This window comes from Plasmodium malariae (genome assembly GCF_900090045.1).
Source record: "Plasmodium malariae genome assembly, chromosome: 4".
In the NCBI taxonomy this organism is placed as follows: Eukaryota; Apicomplexa; class Aconoidasida; order Haemosporida; family Plasmodiidae; genus Plasmodium; species Plasmodium malariae.
Genome location: NC_041778.1, coordinates 136,526 through 155,999, shown reverse-complemented (window position 1 = coordinate 155,999; position 19,474 = coordinate 136,526). Strand labels below are relative to the sequence as shown.

Genomic DNA, 19,474 nt, shown 5'->3' with positions numbered 1-19,474 from the left:
CAGTTATTTAAATATAAATAATATAACGAGTTTTTACTCAGATAATTTACCGGAGCAGTAATAATAGGATTATAAATTTTTGCAAAAATATAGAGTTTATATTAATCACTAAGATTTTTTTTGAAAAGTGTAGTCTTAAACTATTTAATATCATAAACGTATGTAAAGGAAAGTCTATATTACATATATGTAAGTTCTTAGAAATGTTATTATTCTTGTATTAATGCTAAAATATCTAATATATTTTAATTAAAATATGAAATTATATTTTGTATAATATGTTTAATTGTTTAAGAATAAATTGTATAGTTTTTGATGCAATTTATTTACGAGTTTTTTACATAATTAAAATTTAAATTTTTTAAAATTTCTCTTTAAATACAAATTAATTTTCAAAACTAAGAGTAATACTTGTTTTACTTATTACACATTAATTACATTTTAAATCGTTTTTCTTATCCCATGCAACAGTTTATGTGATTTTTTTTTCTCTGAAAAAATTTAGGTGTGTAACGAGTTAAGATCAATATTTGGAGAAACTTGCATACAAAAATTGACTTTCTTAAGAAAAAAAATTTAACATTCTTGTTAAACTTTTTTTTTGTTAACATTTAACGTTATAGCATTTTATGAAATTATGTACTTTTTTCTGAATAATATTTATATATGTACATGAAATAATAATTCTATTGTAATGAGGATTTTCTGTACATGATATAGTTTTTTTTTAGATAATGTAACTTTTAATAGGAACAATGTAAAGATTAAATATTTATTTGCATTTTCCTTCTGCGTTGAAAAATATTATTTTGGTAGGAGAAATTCTATTATAATTTTTTTTATACATCACACTAATATCTTCCTCAATTTTTCATTGCATTTATTTATATTTTGTTTCTATTAATACAAAATGCGTATTTTTAAATAAGTATATCTTTTGATTTTAAGTTGTTCATTTTTTAGAAATGATTTTAACATACTATAGGATAATGTTTAAATTTACACACGAAATGTATTCAGATATCAGATTATATAAGATTCATAATAATAAGTATGTACAGAATATTTAAGTAGTTTATATACCTTATGTAAAAAGGAATATATCTGTGTAAAGAATAATAATTCCAAATGTAATAACTATTATGCTTTTTGTATGTCAACTTATAATGCTCGCGAAATCAAAGATAAAACTGGTATAACATATGACTTTGTAATTATATTATGTGATGTAATACTGATGAGGAAAATACATAAAAAAAAATGTAGTAAGATGAAGTTAAATAATAATCTCATTTAAATTACGTAAAAACCGTTGTTGCATAAGATGCTTATACACTAAAGAAAAAATAAATAAAATGATTAACACTTTGGAATACATTCTATGCACAAGAAATATTCTTAATATTTTCTGGAAACTACGTGTAAATAAGAGGGATGAACATGATATTATAATGTTTGGTTCAAAATAATTTAAACAAAAGTGAGTATATAAATATAATGAATGTTAGATTTGTACAGCTATAAAATGGACTAATGAGGTATTTAGTGGAAATAAATAAAAAACATTCAAAATATGTTATTACATCAATAACTGAATTTGTGTTTTCCAAGGTTACTAATGTATACTTAAACAGAAAATGTTTTCTGTTACTATTTGATTAAAATGGATTTTATTTGATATGTCATGTATTTGAGGATTTTATTATTTATTTGAGTTATTTTACCTTGAGAAAATTAAAAAAAAAGAATTTAATAATACACTAGGAAAAAAATTACGTAAAAGTACGAAGTCAAAAAATTCGTCATAATTAATATGGAATTTTTGAGGCATAGATAATTAGTAGAGATTTAACTGTAAACATTATACTTATATATATATTATGAAATAAAAAAACGAAAATTTAAAAGAAAATTATATATATATAAATATAATTTAATAGGAGAATGAAAGCAAATAATTAAAATTCAATATCTAAATTTCCCAAAATTAAAAATGAAAAGAACGAAAGATGTAAACAAATTGGTTTATGAGTTTCAAGGACTATTATAAATAATATTTAATACTAATAATTTATATTTTTATGAAGAAAAACATCATAAAAGGAAAAAGATGTATTTATTAAGTTAATAATTTTATTACATCTTGTTAATTTTAACAAATCCTTCTCTTTCATAAATTATAACACTTGCATATAGAAAAAATTTTTACGTATAAAAAATATATATATATATGTATATACCCCCATATACATATTTATTTATTTTATCAGAAATTACTTTTTCGTAATAAGAGGAGGACTAATTTAATTATTATTATGTATAGTATATTGCAACAACTTGTCATTTAAAAAATTATATATACGTGTATATATATGTTTTAGTGTATAAATGATATACTATTTAGTTTTTACATTTTATATAAATTAGATTATAATAATATATTTGGATATATATTAAATTACGAAGGAATAGTCAAATGATAATTATATCAAAGAATTAATATTTAATTTTAATATTTTAATTTGTGATTCCTCAGTTCCAAGTTAATTGTTTAATTTGCTAGCAACATGAAAAGAGCACAAATATATACATATATATGAGTTTACGAATTTAATATATTATATATTAAAAGAAATAAATAGTAGTAAATGTATATGGAACATATATTTTACCAATATGGTGAAATTGTATTCTTAGTTAAAAAATTATAGAGTAAAATGTTAATTTGTATAAACAGTTTAGTTATGTTAAAATAATTGAAAGGATACAAGCATATAATGTAAGTTTGAAATAAATAGATTTGCAAGAGTAATCAAATTAGTGTATTTAAATAAATTTAATGCGATAAATCAATAATGAATTAATGGAATCTGAGTTAAGTATATAAGAACCATGAAATAATCATAACAGGATTTGTCTCAATTCTATAATAGACAAAAAAACATAATATATTGAGACAAAAGATTTAAATAAATAAAAACAAAAACCACTGCGTATTTTTTAATAACAAATGTGTTATGTTGATAATATAATAAATGAACCGCTTAAATGTAAATATGCTGTTTTTATTTGGGTGAATACAAAATAGTATTAAAAGAATTTATTATTTAAAAAACTATGAAGAAAATGGTTCATATGTTAAAAATATAATAGGAGCGCGTATATTTTTAATTCTTGTATATATAAATTTGCTTCGAGATATTTAAACTACAACTTTAAATTGAAGTATATTTAAGGTTACTTTTTTTGTATTCAAATATTCCAAAAATTTTGTATTAGTATTGTTTTGTTTTAAACAAATTTTTTTTATTGCGTTTCTTCTTATTAAACAAATGATAAGTTCGCATTAATGCTCCAAGGGAAGTATGTATAGGGACATCTATTGTTATTGGTACGAATAAAATTATACTTAACAAGATTACTAGGACATTAGGCAATGTTTTATGCCTACACATGAAGTTTACAAATTTTTTATATTTACTTTTACTTTCATTCAATTTATAATCATTTGAAAAAGTAGGTTTTAAATGGTGTAATATTTCTGATTGACCATATGAATCTGTTTTTTTTAATGATTTAATTGTCTATAATTGGGGATTATATTTTACCGTGCTATTTATTTTCAAATGTTCATGAAAATTTTTTCTTTTCATATTATGACTTGTTTCAGAATCATCATTATAATCTTCTACATTATGTGTTCCTTCAAAAGTATCATCATATTCTAATTCACCAATTTTTTTTTTTAAAATAGTCGTTTAATTCGAGTGAATTATACATTACCCCAGAATTGTCAGAAGCATGAATTAATTCATTAAATTGGTCCTTAAAATTGTTATCTTGGATGGATTCATTTATGCGTCTACAAAATTCATCATTGTCTTCATTTACTAATTCTGCTATTTTTTCTTTTAAAGATGAATGTCCTTTTTGGAATTCTAAATATTCTTTTCCAATTAACATTCTTCGAGATACTGCGGACTGTATGTTGTTTTGGTTAATTTTTTGATCCCATGCATTAAGAATATTCGTTGACTAAAAATTGTTGTAAATATTCATTATTTATGGAGATTTTATTATTTCAATATTAAGAAAATATTCTTTTTAAAATGAATAAGTATAATAACGAAAAATTATAGAAATTTAATAGCATAGTAATATAAACTTCTTTCTTGAGTACTGCCACATCCATACTAAATGTGTAAATGTAAAAATTTTAATAAAAAGGACTGATTTATTTCTTTGTTTATACATTTTGAATTTCCTTGAATTTGTTAATTTTCTTACGATAATAAAATATTGAGTTATATGACGTTATTATAAAAATATATGTATATATATATTTTTTTTATAGTGTTTAAAAATCGTTCCTTATAATGTTTTTAATGCTAGTTCAGTATTTTTTAAAATTACAAAACCTTTTTCCTGTATTATTTAAATGTAATTATAATATATATATATATATGTAAGAAAAAAACAAAATATAATAAATATAAATGATTCAGTAAATGTTATATGTAAAAATATAATTAACTAAAAAAATCTTAATAATATAAGATTTAAAAAGTATTAAAAATATATAATTATATACTAACTATAAGAAAAATTCAAACATTGCGTTATCTCAAATAAAAGCATTTATATTTATACATTTGCCACAAAAATTAATAAAGTCCTTAGTTAATTTGAATATCAAATAAAGAATCAAATATATATTTAATTATGTGGGTTAAAATGTTTAAGGCATAATTTAAATTAATGGAGCTTATTATTATTATTATTATTATTATTTTTAACATTAAAATAATGAATAGGACTTAAAAATAATCTATATAATTAGGATATATAAAGCTTTTAAAATTAATTTGAAATAGAATAAATAATTAAAATAGCAAAAAATACTTATAATAAAATAAATATTTTAAGAAAATATTTAGCGTATATGCATTATATGGCATATTAATATAATTATATATTTTAACGTAAAATACTTGATAAATTGTTATAGTACAAATATGTAATTATTAAGGTTAGATAATATGTATTGTTATATTTTACATATGACGAATTATTATTTTGATTTTTTAAATAATAATTGAACATAATTTTTTAAAGTGGTCATAGGATTACATATAATTGTATATTAATTTTAACATTTTACCAATACCAAGCATGACTTAGTACTAATCCAAAAAATAATGACTACGTATATATTCTTTTTTAAAAAAATTAATGTGATTTGAATAGAAAATAAAACAATAATAAATTAAAAAAAAATGAAAATCTGAATATATTAAAATTTTTATATTGAAATATAGTGTTATATTTTATTGGGTATATTAATGCTATTTATATACTCAATTATTCAAAATTTTACATTGAATTATTAAAGAATGCACTATAAGTAACAAGGTATAAAGTATTTATTTGAATCGTAATAAAATATTCAATGAACTATAGCTTGCAATCGAATAAAAAAAAATGATAAATATTTGTTAGATATAATAAAATATTATCAGTTAAAATTATACATATATATATTTATAGATATACAATTTTACCAACATAAGTCTGCGAAGTTATCGAACTTATTTCATTGTTCTTTCATATATTAATATTTTCTTATATTTCTGAGATATAATATAAATTTAACTTAGATTTATAAATTATTTTTGATATATAAAAACTAGTTACTAACAATTTAAAATATGTTATACATTCTTCGTATTTATAATAATAATACACCTCTACGATTTATTATGTTAATTGTATATATATGCATACATTAGTAAGATAATTTTTGCTTATTCAGAATGATTAATTATTTTTAAATTGATATATAGTAAATTATTCCCCTCATGTTATTTCACTCTTGATATTTATTAATTATATAATAAATTCTATGACCATGTTAATGTATTAATAAAAAGTAAAAATATTTTATTCTGAATTATGGCTAAGCACTAGTAGAATTTTAGTGAAAACAACATACATATATAAAACTAATAATGTTTACTGTCAACAATTCTACTTGAAGCATTATTATTTTTCGAGTGATTTCTTATAAATAGATAAAATATTTATTCATGTATAATAAATCCTTTTTTGTCAAAAATAATAAATTTTATTAATGATGAAAAACATTTCTATTAAGTTTCTGTAATGTAAAAATTATTTATTATTTAATGTATATATATATATATATATAATTTTGTGTAATATTTGATAGTGAATTATAATAAATGTTCCTAATCTCATACAATAAAACTTTATGGGAATTTTAATATAAGAGTTTTTATTTTGGTTCCCATAATATAAGTTGTTAAGATAGTTATAACTTAATAAGGATAATTTATCTATGATATTTGTGTTTTATAAAATACGAATTAGCGTGTTTAATTGTAGGAAAAATGTTATTCATATGGATCTATATTTTTATTTATCCTACAATTTAAATATGAAAATAAAAGATAGTTTAATAAATATTAGAAAGCATCTGTACGTTATAGAAACTCATATTCATTTACCTTTTTAAAATATATATGTATATAAAATAAGATAATAATTATAATTAAATATTTATTAATATCATTACTTTTGGGATGATGGTATGAATATATGCTAAATGGTTTTATTTTCATATATTTTTATGTCACATATTAATAGGACATGGTAAAATTACAAAGTGAAGGAGCATGTAATTGCTATATTTTTTAATATATTAATCCATAACATTATTTTTGGATATTTAAAACAATTTGCATTAATTATAATATAGATATAATGTTATATATTTTTTATTCTAGGTGAACAAGGCATATCTTTAAGAAATACACTAGAATATCATAATATTACTGCTAACTGTAATTTCAACTGTTTTGTAAACCGTGAATTGAATAAGACAAAAAAAAGCTAAGTTAATAAATACAATAAATATAAAAAATTAATATAATGAATAATGATATTGCAATTTATTATTTTTATTTTTAATACGACAGTACAAATATATTTCCCAAAATTAGATAATAAAAAATATGACAGCAATTATGCGCATGCTCTTTCTGAATTTTCTATGTAATAAAAGTATTTATTTATAAGGTGTAATTAACATAATTTTTTCTTTTTTCGAGAATGATAATATTATATAACGCGCAAAAAATAATATAAACATAATGATGAAAGTAATTAAGAGCTATATAGTTTAAAAAAAATCTAATCGAAAAATAAAAATTCGATATGAAATAGGTATTTTCGATATAAATAATTTTTAATTCTTAAATATTTTTTTAATATCTTATATCTATTTTAAAGCAAAAACATATTAAGATACAGTATATAATAAATATTATAGTTTTCTCTTATCGACTTTTGTGGATAATTAAAATATTGTACATATATATATATTTATAAATATTAAATTATACATATTATAGCTATTACATTTTTTTATAATTATATTTTATAATTAATTTAACAAGAATGATCATGTTTTTCTCATACTATAAAATACTGTACTTATACATTTTGGGGGTCATAAATGAGTATATGCATCAATATATCTTATGTAGTGTAAAGGAGGCGTGAATGGGGGACTTATCTATATATATTTTTTTTTTTATAGAAACATAAAGTATCTAAAATGAGGAATACAATATACTATTAGCAATTGTAGTGTATTCATTTATTTAAGAATTAATTATCGCCCGTATATTATTCCAATATTTCTTATTAATAAAATAATAAATATATTATATTTGTTAAATAACAAATTTGGTTAATAACAAATTCTTTAATCTATATATTTTATTATACATAATAGTAAGTTCTCTTCAACATGTAACGTAACTTTATATGTTAATATGAAAACAAAATAAATTATCAAATAATGTAATACAACTTTATTTCCCGCTTCTCATAAAAAATATTATTATTATTGAACACAGAAAAATTAATTCTTCTTATGGTGAAACGTAATATTATATTTTAATAAAATTATAAAATTTCAGTGTTCGTTGGAATAAAAGAAGCTTATACAAATTAATTATTTAATAAAAAATGGAAGAAAAAAAAAGTGAACAAATAATATGTGGATATATATGTATAATTAGGACAAAATATGGGGTCTTAGTTTTAGTTTTAACATAGTTATTGTAAATACCTAGTTGCAAAAATTAACTTATTTATAAATCCAACATTTATGTACCAAATAGCTTATATTTTAAATATATAAATTATAAATGAAATATATCTTATGAATTTTCTGTAATGAATTAGTTATTAAGGAACAAAAATTTTTTTTTTTTTAATTTTCATACATTAATATGATAATATTACATATATAAAAAATAAAATTTGTATGTATATCTATATCTATATCTATATATATATATATATATATTAAAATCTTTCTATTCATATTCAGTTATGGATTAGGATAACTTATTTTAAAATATACTTAAAGAAATAAAAAAGTAATTATACCTAATTAGAACATTTTTTATGTAGACACAATTTATTTAGTAACAGTATACTTGCTTCGAATATTATTATATTCCGTATACACATATATCACTTTCATCATGCATTTTTTAATATAAAATCATTATAAAATCTTTTACTTAATTTTCATTAGAATTTTTCTTTAAGATTAATGCATTACAACTTTTTAAGTAATAAAATTTTTGGATAACTCATAAATAGAATTATTCGTAATTTTTGATCCATATGCTTCTTCAAAAAATATATACTCATAATTATATATATAAATGTTTTCACTTCCATTTTATTTCCTTTTTATAGTAATTATCACAGAATGCTAACCTTTTGTTTAAACTCTCTTTGTATGTATAATATCTCATTGATTAATTACATATATATTTATCACGTTTGATTTATGAATTCGTCCTAATTTGGCTTTAAAAGTTATTTCTTACATTTTTGTATTAGTATATATTATTTTTACACGTTTGTTCTTTTAACGGTGAGGATTGACAAATTTTCCTTTTCTTCCCTTTCTATAAATAGTATTAATATTTTATTTTTTTATATAACTAAATTTTTTGGATATTTTACTATTGAGATTGTAATTCGAGAATAAATATCATTTTTATATTATATATGATATAATAAATTACGATTAACATTTATACAGAGATATGAAGTTGTTTTATTAGTGTTATTGTTTTATTTTTTTACTTGTTTTTACTTTTTTGCCATACTAACGAAGTTTTTATTATATGCTTCATTTCTTTTGCATAAAACCTTACATATGTTTTTGTTAAATTACGCATTTATAATAATCTTCATTCAACATTAAACATATCTTATATATACATTTTCTGTTTTAATTTTTGTTAGTATAATTCTTTTTAAACTTATATTTTTATTCTTGCAATGGTGAATTCTATATCTTATATTGTTTTTCATAGTAACTTGTCTTATTTAATTTATAATCATAATTAGGAATATTTTTACCATATTTGATTAGTTCAAATAGTGAATGAATAGTTTAATCTTTTAAAAACTTATGTTTTGTTTCGCTTAATACAAGGGGAAAGTACTATAATAATTAAGATGTTTATTAAAATAATTAATTTGTATGTTATCTATAGATTTTATTCAGATTTTATGGAAGATGGAAAACTAGGGATGTTCATAGGGGTGTCAGATTTTCTTTTGACATCTGTATTGGTGTTAATAATAAATTTGTTGTTTCACGCAGTTATTTCAAAGATATAATAATAAGTAATATTAGTGGTACTTCTATCGTTAGCATGTATGAGAGAATGAAAGGTATTTTGATTATCACACTGAATATTAGGATTAGAAGAAAAAGGACTAAACGTATTAAGGAGCACTTGTAGAGATGTATAAAATGAAGATATCAGCTGAATATTTTGTAGAAGTGTACATCAGTATTATCGTTAGTATTTGCAATTTATTCAGTATTTTGTGTATATTTAGAGATTAAAGAATCAGCAGAAACAGAATATATAGCAAGTATGGAATGAATCAATTTGTGATGTATTACGATTTTGAGAACGTCGAGGAATAGTGTATTTATGGGAGTTACACCAGTATCATTAGTTACAGTATTTCCAGTACCTGCAGTAATCTTAAAGATTATATTGGGTGAAATATTTGAAGGTTAGTAATATGGATGAGTATAATTTCTGTGTGAAGAGTTGGTAAAATTGAAGGTTTGGAAGCTCAAATTTTATCAATTTTATTTGCAGTATGTTTAGTTGTAATAGTTTTATTTTAAACACCTATTTGAGTCTATGGCAACTATTTTGTAGTTTAACTGGCATTAATAACTTCACAAATGTAACTATCATAAAATTCATCATAAGCTGTTACATCACATTTTGTTAGAATTTTTTTTTTTGCATTATCGGTATATACTGTGTTATTATATCACTGAAAATATTTGTTCTCTCCGTTAATATATTCTGTATATTTATAAAATATATCTTTAAATTTAGAATTATTCAAGCATATTGATAAAGGTTGATTTTTTGGTATCGAAGAAACTATAATTTTATTTATTATTTTTTTTTTATTATAAGAATCTTCTTAATATAATTTACTTCAAAATTCCTTTTAGTTTTCTCCACTAAAAGAATAGGATATCGCTCCTAGAAGAAACAATGTAACTTTATTTTATGTCTTTCTCGAACATTTTCACCCTATTATTTTTAAATTTGTTCCTTTTTCTGAATTAGATAATTACCCAATACACTGTAATGCTTAATGTTTGCGTTCAACGCATTTTATTATTGTTATAAATTTTGGATGATTAAGGAGATATTATGAATATTTGTGTCTGACAATATTCTTAGATTCTAAAGAATTATTAGCAGTTATTTAATTATTTATTTTTATGTACTTTAGTCTCACTTTTTTTAGGATAAATTGTTTATATATAAAATTAAGAATAATAGTTAACAACTAATTCAATATTTCGCGTAATGACACTACATTATTACTATAAGTATTTGTATATGATCATATGAATGTAATATTCAAATTTATATCTTTAAAATTATCAATGATTATATTTTAAATTTAATATATATCAATTAGAAGAAATTATATAATTATCAAATACATAATAATTTATTTGTGAATTATCAAGGTAATTAAATATATTAACACTTATTGTACATATTTGTTAATATCTTTTACCTTAAAAGGATGTATTACATTTGCGGGCATATCATAATTTTATTTTGACATAATTCATAGTGTAGTATATATTTTTATAAAAAATACATATTTCCTTAATAAAGGAAAAACTAAATAAAGAACAATAAAAAATTTCATATAATAACATTAGTAAGTAATACAAATGTTACTGTGTGATATTATAATTTATATATGTACTGCGCTTTTTTTTTTTTTAATATTATGTTAATATTATTTCTAAATATATATATTTAATGGAAATAAAGAAAAAAAAATTTAGTAGATGAATTTTAGAGCTTTATATATAATGTATTGGTATATGTTAAACATAATTTATAAGGAAAATCTTCAGATATTGGAATACAAAAATGAAAGTTAAGTTTTTTTACTTTTAAAATACGTATTTCTTCATACATCAACAGTATATTACACATTTTATTTTTTAAGTATCTTATGGACAATAAATAATGCACTTGTAGCAGTAAATATAGCAGAAGGTTGTAAAATACAAAGCTTTTTTCTTTTTATATTACTATTATTATATTGTCATAATATTTAATATAGTTTAACAATAATAACAAGCTTTTCCAATATAGGGTACAGGTGAAACTAGAAACACTGAAAAGAGAAGATCACTAAATTAGTAATAATTCACTTAACATAGAGAACGGTGAACTATCCATATTCTATATGTTATATATTCTCTATATCTATATTCTATACACTATATAATCAAGTTATAATATTTATTTTGAAATATTAAAAAATAATATATTTTTTTTTATTTCTTTTTAAGAAGGATTCATAAAATTATTATTATATAATTTTAATATATTATATTCCTGAAATATGTATTACGAGTATTGTGAATAAATTTAATTTTATTATTTTAATTAATGTAATTTTTTTTATAAATATCCTTAATATTATAATTTTAAAAAAATATTTTTAAAGTTATTTTTCTTTGGCTGTGTTGAAAAATGCATCATATTTATATACATTTTATTATGTTTTTATGATAAAATATAAAAGTTAATTAAAAAGAAAAATATAGTATGTATAATCATTAAAAGAATATTACATTATTGTAAATTTTTTCCTTAATATGTTACCATATTAAAAATTAATATCATGGTACAGATAATTAAGTTACTGTTTTTCATTATAATTTCTACGTTTATCTTTTTATCTTGGAAATGTTATTTTAACAGTAATTTGGTACGATAATATTATTAAAGGTTAATTCCAATATTCATATTTAAAATTTTATATTTTTAATAATAATCTTTTTTATAATGATGTTATATTTTTTATAATTATTTACTTTTTGTATAGTGGGAATTAAGTAAATCTTTGATTGAGCAATACAGTCTTCATGGAAAAACATACTTAAGAATTTATAGATTATTAGCTAAATGTAAAAAGCATAAGGATTCATACTTTTTAATATTAAAAGAAGAGATACCAAAGAATGGAGTAAACGAAAGAAAAGATATAACTAATAATGAAAAAGGGACCAATACAAAAAGCAAACAATCAAGTGGAAGTTCATTAATGAATAAAGGAGAGAATAAACAACCACTGAAAAATAAATCTTGTATATTTAAAATAAAAAAATATTCTCATTTGGAAAAAAAAATATTTAAACAACTTGATTATGTGAATTTCCTTAAAAACAACAAAGGAATTAGTAATAAGGCATACAAAAAAATAATACGTAAAAAATACGGACTACGGATTGCTTCACCTTTGATATTGTTCTTGTTGGTATCAATACCGTCAATAGTAAATTTGTCCTTGGATAAGATCATAAATAATAATTTGTTCAGTGTTTTAAAATCATGCTCTCTTTTTACGCAGTTCAAGACATCGTTAGAAGCTATATGGGATTCTTCAGAATGGTTATGGAAAGCTTTATTTGAGAGCAAGGTTAAAATATTAGATGGTTTATATGTTATTTTAATATATGTTATTCCTTTCTTTATATTAGGTGTCACACTTATATCAGCGTTTGTTTATTATCATAAAAAAATTAAAAAATATGATAAAATTAAGTTTGGGGAAAGATAAATTAATTGATAAGGATTATGTTGCTTTCTATAAAAAATCTTGAATATAAAGGAATGTCTGTAATATATTTAATTATAAACGTATTAAACATACCAATAACTGCTTAAATTATATAAATGAATCTACATATATGTATCATTTTTGATATGAAGATGTAAAAAAATATGTTCTTAATTTTTTTGTACATATGAATACTATAATGTTTTTCTTTTTGTGTTTTAGCTTATTGTGTCAGCTAAACTAAATATTATGGATTAATATATATACATATATACTTATATAATTATATTCTTATGAAAAATATATATTCTTACGTTAAATTTAATATATGATAGGACGATTAATATAATCTTATAGAAGTTGTGTTTTAATCTACATCTTAAATAAGAAATATGGTACTTCTGCATTTTAACTTGTTCCAATATAGACTAATTGTTTATTTTATAAAATAAAAAATGCACTATTAGTTTTATATTAAAAATTAATTCCTCTTGTTTTGTATTTAATGTATCGAAGTTGATATGTTTTTTTTACACTGATATATATATATATATATATATATATATATATATATATATATATATATATATAAATTCATATTGCTATAGCCATCCAACTATAATCCTTTCATATATCACTTATATTACATATATGTTTACAAGAACATTTTTTATATTATCATTTAAATATTTTTTTTCTTTATTATCCAAATCACATATAAGGCCACCCGAAGAGGCTGCGACTTCTCTTATAAATTGAATAAACTTGACGTGCACATAAGACCCATGAGCATATGTAAAGTAAAATTTATCGTAAAAATATATATTATAATTGAATAATTCTTTTAACACGATCCTGTAATCTTTCACTAATCGTCTATTTACTATGTTTTTGAAAGGAATACATATTTTCTAACGTGCAATACAACCTAATTTTATATCATTAAATATCAATAAATATTTTTATGTGAACAGTATTCATATACTGGAAAAATATAGACTTATTATAAGCGTCTATATAAGAACTTAATTTATTATTTCTATCATTTTAATTTTATATATTAATTCCGCATATTCTGAATTGTTATAAGCATATGGTTATTATGCAAAGGAAGAAATTTCAATATTATCAATACTATCAATATTATACTCTTCATTAGCAGAAGAATATAAATTTCGATTAATATTATTAGAGCTAATGTAAGAACAATGTGGATGATCTTTATTTTGATATGTATACGATATACGACATATTTTTGATACTTCGAACCTGTAACATTTATCAGTCATTTTAGTATCATAAATAATATAACTCATCGATTCTGAATATATATCTAGTTGAAAAAAAAATTCTATAAAAAATCATTTATATTCTAGCATTTTGTAAAAGTTTATTAGAGCTAAATTTCTGTAGTTTCTGTAACTTGGGAATGATTCTATGTTTAATAAATTTTTTTTATCGAGAATTTTATTTTATAAAAAAAATTAATTATTAAATATATATGCATATTTTTTTATTAAGTAAAATTTAGCTTACAAAAAATAATAAAAAGGTGAAAAGAAAGCACATAAAATGAAATATGTACTGGGAAATCTTAATTATTTCTTGTGATACAAGAATTAATACTAATAGAAGCAATATGAATATTTTTTTGTTAATTTTTTTCTTAATGCCCCCAACGGATTTTGAAACATTTTTGAAATATGTATTTGTAACTAATGAAATCCTTCATAATTTTAAAGTTTGTTAATTACTTAATTCCACATTAAATTCTCATATTTTTAGTGAAAAAAATAAAAATTTAATAAAAAAAATTAAAAATACGTGTATTGTAATGTATTAAACTATTAAGCATTAAAAAAAAATTGAAATAATAATATAAAAAAATATATTATATTAACATAAACCAGGAACTTTTAAATACCAAATAAAAAGAATTAAAGATATTCTTTAGGAAATATTTTACGTGGCTTAATAAAATATTTAGAATTATTCTTTTTGTTTTTATCATTTATGTTAGGCAATGTAGTTTGTTTCCCGTTTTAAGGTAAAAAGAAAAAAAATTATGACAAGAATCAACAGCATTTAATATTGACTGATTTAAAAATTACATAATAGAATGAATATATTTTTTTTAAAGGAATAGGAGCATGCTAAATATTATTTATTTTTTTTTTTTTTTAGTATAATTTTAGTTTGTTTTAGGAAATATGCTTACATTTGTGTAAATTTTATTATGGATTGTAAAAAGTAAATTATAAGGGTAAGCAGTCATTTCGAAAGAAATATACAATATTAAGTTTATTTATCTATTTTAGGTACTACTTTCTCGCTTCACTGTAGCACCAATAATAAGTGTATAGTGAAAACTTTTTAGTTTATATATTTGGAAAATAAAATATTATGTATGCTTAAATAAGGGCATATAAAAATATACAACATGTATTCAAATATGTTCATTCTGAAACTTTTACTTAATATCTAATTAAATGAAAATATAAGGAATTTTTTAAGAAAATATGTTTTGAGAAATTATTTATAGATATATATATTTCTTTTGATATTTTTAATCTTTAAACTATGGTGCTAAAAAGACTGTGTGATTAGTGCTTTTTTGAGAAATAACATTATAGATTTTTTTAAAATTATGTTATCTTAATCGTTTCATTTAATAGATATATTTAATATAATTAATTAGGAATAATTCTACTAATACGGAATATGTTAATTAGGTTTAAGAGATAAATTTAATTTTTATGTTTATATTTAAATTACGTGTAATGGTATATTATATTGATTAAAGTTAGAAATAAATATTATATTAATAGTAATTTAAAAATATATAAATACTTAGGTATTATATTAAGGAAAAATAACATCTCAAAAATTAATATAGTATTCCATAATAATAAATTCATATAAAGTCTACAGAATATATTTATATTACGGAGTTGTAGGCGAAATATTATGGTTAAGGTTAAATGAGTAAATTATAGTTTATAGTAAAAAATTGTCACACAATTTCATATACTAATATAATAAATAAATCAATAAGAAAAGAAACCAATAATTTTAACATTAAAATATGAACTACTAAAATAAATAAATCTGTGAATTATAATAATATATTAATTATTATTTAAACATGCAAAGTAAGGGAATTGAAGACGTATCATATGAAGAATTAGATATAGTTTATAACTTTTGTAACCCTTAAAGTTCTATTTAAGAAAATATATTTTTTATATATAGTCATAAAATAGAAAATAAAATGGATATTGATAATGATAATAATATCAATTAATAAGAATCTCCTCAAATGAGGAAGAGCATAATCTAAAAATTGTCATCAGGGCATAGGTATCAAAGCCTTTGCAGAATGAGTTATACAACATTTAACAATAAAGGAGTTGATTACTTTAGTTCAAAACATATAACAAAATAATATTTTTTTACATTGGTAATATTTTGGAAAAAAGAGTTAAAATAAGAATTTTTTTTTTTAAAAAAAAATTTAAGAGTGTAAAACCAATTAAACATGTGTGAAAAATGAAATCCATTTATAAAAAATATATGGTTTTAATAAAATTTGGAAAAGCAAAGAACAGTTAAATTATATACTTAGAAACATAAAAGTCCCATAACAGAAGGGAGAAGAAATGTAAACTGTTACATTCATATGAGGGGTAATAATAGAAATAATATATAATAAATTATTGGGTAAAAATACAAATTTTTACGGCAATAAAATGTAGAAATGTAAACATCAGTTTATTTGTGTAATGTTTAGAAAAAAGTGACATTAATATTAACTATAATCCGTTAGAGGTGAATGAGGATAATTATTTATTATACAAAATTTGTGAGAGTAAATATTTTTAGTAAAAAAAATAAAGAGGATATATTTAGTGTTGTTATGCCATAAAAAATGTATGAAGCAAATTATGTAATATTAATCATTAAAAATGAACAAAAAGAAAAATTTCAGAACGAATGGTACCATCAAGTTAACATAACGCAATTTTCCCAGTGAAAAAATATTTTATATTTATAAAATCGTATAATTTTTACGGGATTCTATTTCTTTTAAACTAGCACCTTTTCATAAATGAATTCAATAATAATAAAAGACTGTTAATCTATATTTTTTTAAGTATATATAATTATAGTTAATGATATATGTCTTTAATAAAAATGCTCATGTTAATTAAGAAAAAATAAAATGAAATGGAAAAGCAATGTTTTGTTTTTACTAATTTTATAATAATACTTATTAAATACCATTTATCAAAAATAAAGATAAATCGAAATTTATTGTTTAAAAATGTTCTTCTATAGTAAGAACAAAATGAATAATTAAAATTTATGATGAAAATGAATTGTTTTATAGTTATAATTACACAAAACATTGCTTTTGCACGTATTAAATCAGTATACACATACATTAGTACAGCTATCATATGTACTGGAAAACACAAAAAAATTAAAAAGGAAAAAAGTGTAAGTAAAATTTCGATAAAAAAATTGAGTTTTCTCTTTACCTAAATAAAATATCATAACCGAGTTCAAATTAACAGTTAAAATATAAATCGAACATTAATAGTAAAAAAAAAAATAAAATATTAAGTAATTAATTAAAATAGAGAACGAAGAAGAAAGAAAAATGAATTCGTTATTAAATATATGTCAGTATATATGTATGTGCACATATATATATATGCATATTTATATATATTTTTGCTCTTGAATTATTTAAAATTTGAAGTACATTTAAATTAAAACAAAAACTTTAATCATTTGTGCCAATAATAATAAATTTTTATATATTTTTTTTTCGGTGAAGTTTTTGTTTTAATGCTTTTGCTTTACTGTTTTTGCTTATGTTCATTAATTTGTAATCTCTATGCACCTTCTTCATCTTACAAAATTTGTATATATAGTATATCATCATTGCAGCAAGTGTAAAAGCGAAAAAACCAAAAATTGGTCCAACTTTTGTAACTACTGTCATCATGCCCATCAAAATTATCATGTTTACAGTTGGTGGTATAAATATTTTAGCTCTGTTCAAAGCAACTAAAAATTTTTCGTACCCAGTTTTAAATCTACATTCATGAAAACCTGTATTTGATGTATTATTTTTCATTGCACGTAACATTTCAACTTCAAATTTTTTGTCTAAGTCATATAACGTTTTCATAAACCCTTTTTTAGGTTTTTCCTGTTGAAGAGCTTGTTGAACCATTTTTTGAAGAGCTTCTGATCCATTTACATCATCGTTATTTTTATTTTTTGCTACATGTGATACTTTTTTATTTTTTTTGTTATTTTTTTTTAAATCATTAATACTTTCTATTGATTCATAAAATTCGTTAAGGTTTAAATCTTTTATTCCATCATCGTTTTTTTTTGAATTTTCTTTTTTCATAATTTCATTAAATTGTTTCTGGGAAGAGTTATCTAGCATTAATGAATCATATCCACTTTTAAATGAGCTGTTATTAATTAAATTATTTATTCTGTTTTTTAAGACAATATCTTCATCACTTAATGAATTCATTGATTCTTCTTTTAAAAATAAAGCTTCTTGCTGTGGATTGTTCGCATATATTTTTGTTTGTCCTTTTAATAATCTACTATTTCTTACACTCAATAAGTTGTTGTGAATGGCATATTTTCCAAATGATTCTTCATAGTTATTCTAAAATAGAAATAATTAAGTTAAATATTCAGTGATTAGAAAAACGAATATAAATATATAAATATAATATATTATATTTTTATTTCAACATTGTAATAAAATTTTCATTTTTAAAATAAAGATACAAAATAACAAATACACAAAAATACATTGAAATTCCTTAAAATTAAAAATTTTGACACTATACCTTATGTTGTAATGTCCATATTAAAAGGGTGGAAATAAAGACTTTGCAATAACTGGCAAATGTGTTATTATTATTGTTTTTCTTCATTTTGAAAAATTGTTAAAAGTTCTAGGGTAAATTTTTATTGTATAATAATAAGATTTTTATCTTTATTATGATTATTCTTAGTATTTTCAATACTATATATATATTACATATTTTTTTTTAATTCATTTTTTTTATTAAAATTGGGTTTAAGCGTAATATATATTTTTCTTTTTAATAAAGAAATAAACAATTAATTAAAATATATTTTCTTACAAAATAACCCTAAATAAATATTAAAAATT

At 20.1% G+C, this 19,474-nt stretch overlaps 2 protein-coding genes and 1 pseudogene across 2 annotated transcripts, besides 1 other annotated feature; 1 reads left to right on the top strand and 2 right to left on the bottom strand.

The window, feature by feature from the left end:
* Nucleotides 1–3,224: 3,224 nt before the first annotated feature.
* On the bottom strand, nucleotides 3,225–4,251 carry PmUG01_04012000 (annotated as a pseudogene).
* Nucleotides 3,225–4,251: a sequence feature (Plasmodium exported protein, unknown function, pseudogene).
* Nucleotides 4,252–12,318: 8,067 nt separating this feature from the next.
* Nucleotides 12,319–13,257, top strand: PmUG01_04011900 (fam-l protein; the record flags this gene model as incomplete). The annotated part of the gene is made up of 2 exons (XM_029003112.1): nucleotides 12,319–12,405; nucleotides 12,523–13,257. The coding sequence occupies 2 exons, from the start codon at nucleotides 12,319–12,321 to the stop codon at nucleotides 13,255–13,257; spliced, it is 822 nt and encodes a 273-aa protein (XP_028859578.1).
* Nucleotides 13,258–18,076: 4,819 nt separating this feature from the next.
* PmUG01_04011800 (Plasmodium exported protein, unknown function) lies at nucleotides 18,077–19,232 on the bottom strand (the record flags this gene model as incomplete). The annotated part of the gene is made up of 2 exons (XM_029003110.1): nucleotides 18,077–18,958; nucleotides 19,146–19,232. 2 exons carry the CDS (start codon nucleotides 19,230–19,232, stop codon nucleotides 18,077–18,079), a joined length of 969 nt encoding a protein of 322 aa, XP_028859577.1.
* Nucleotides 19,233–19,474: the final 242 nt, after the last annotated feature.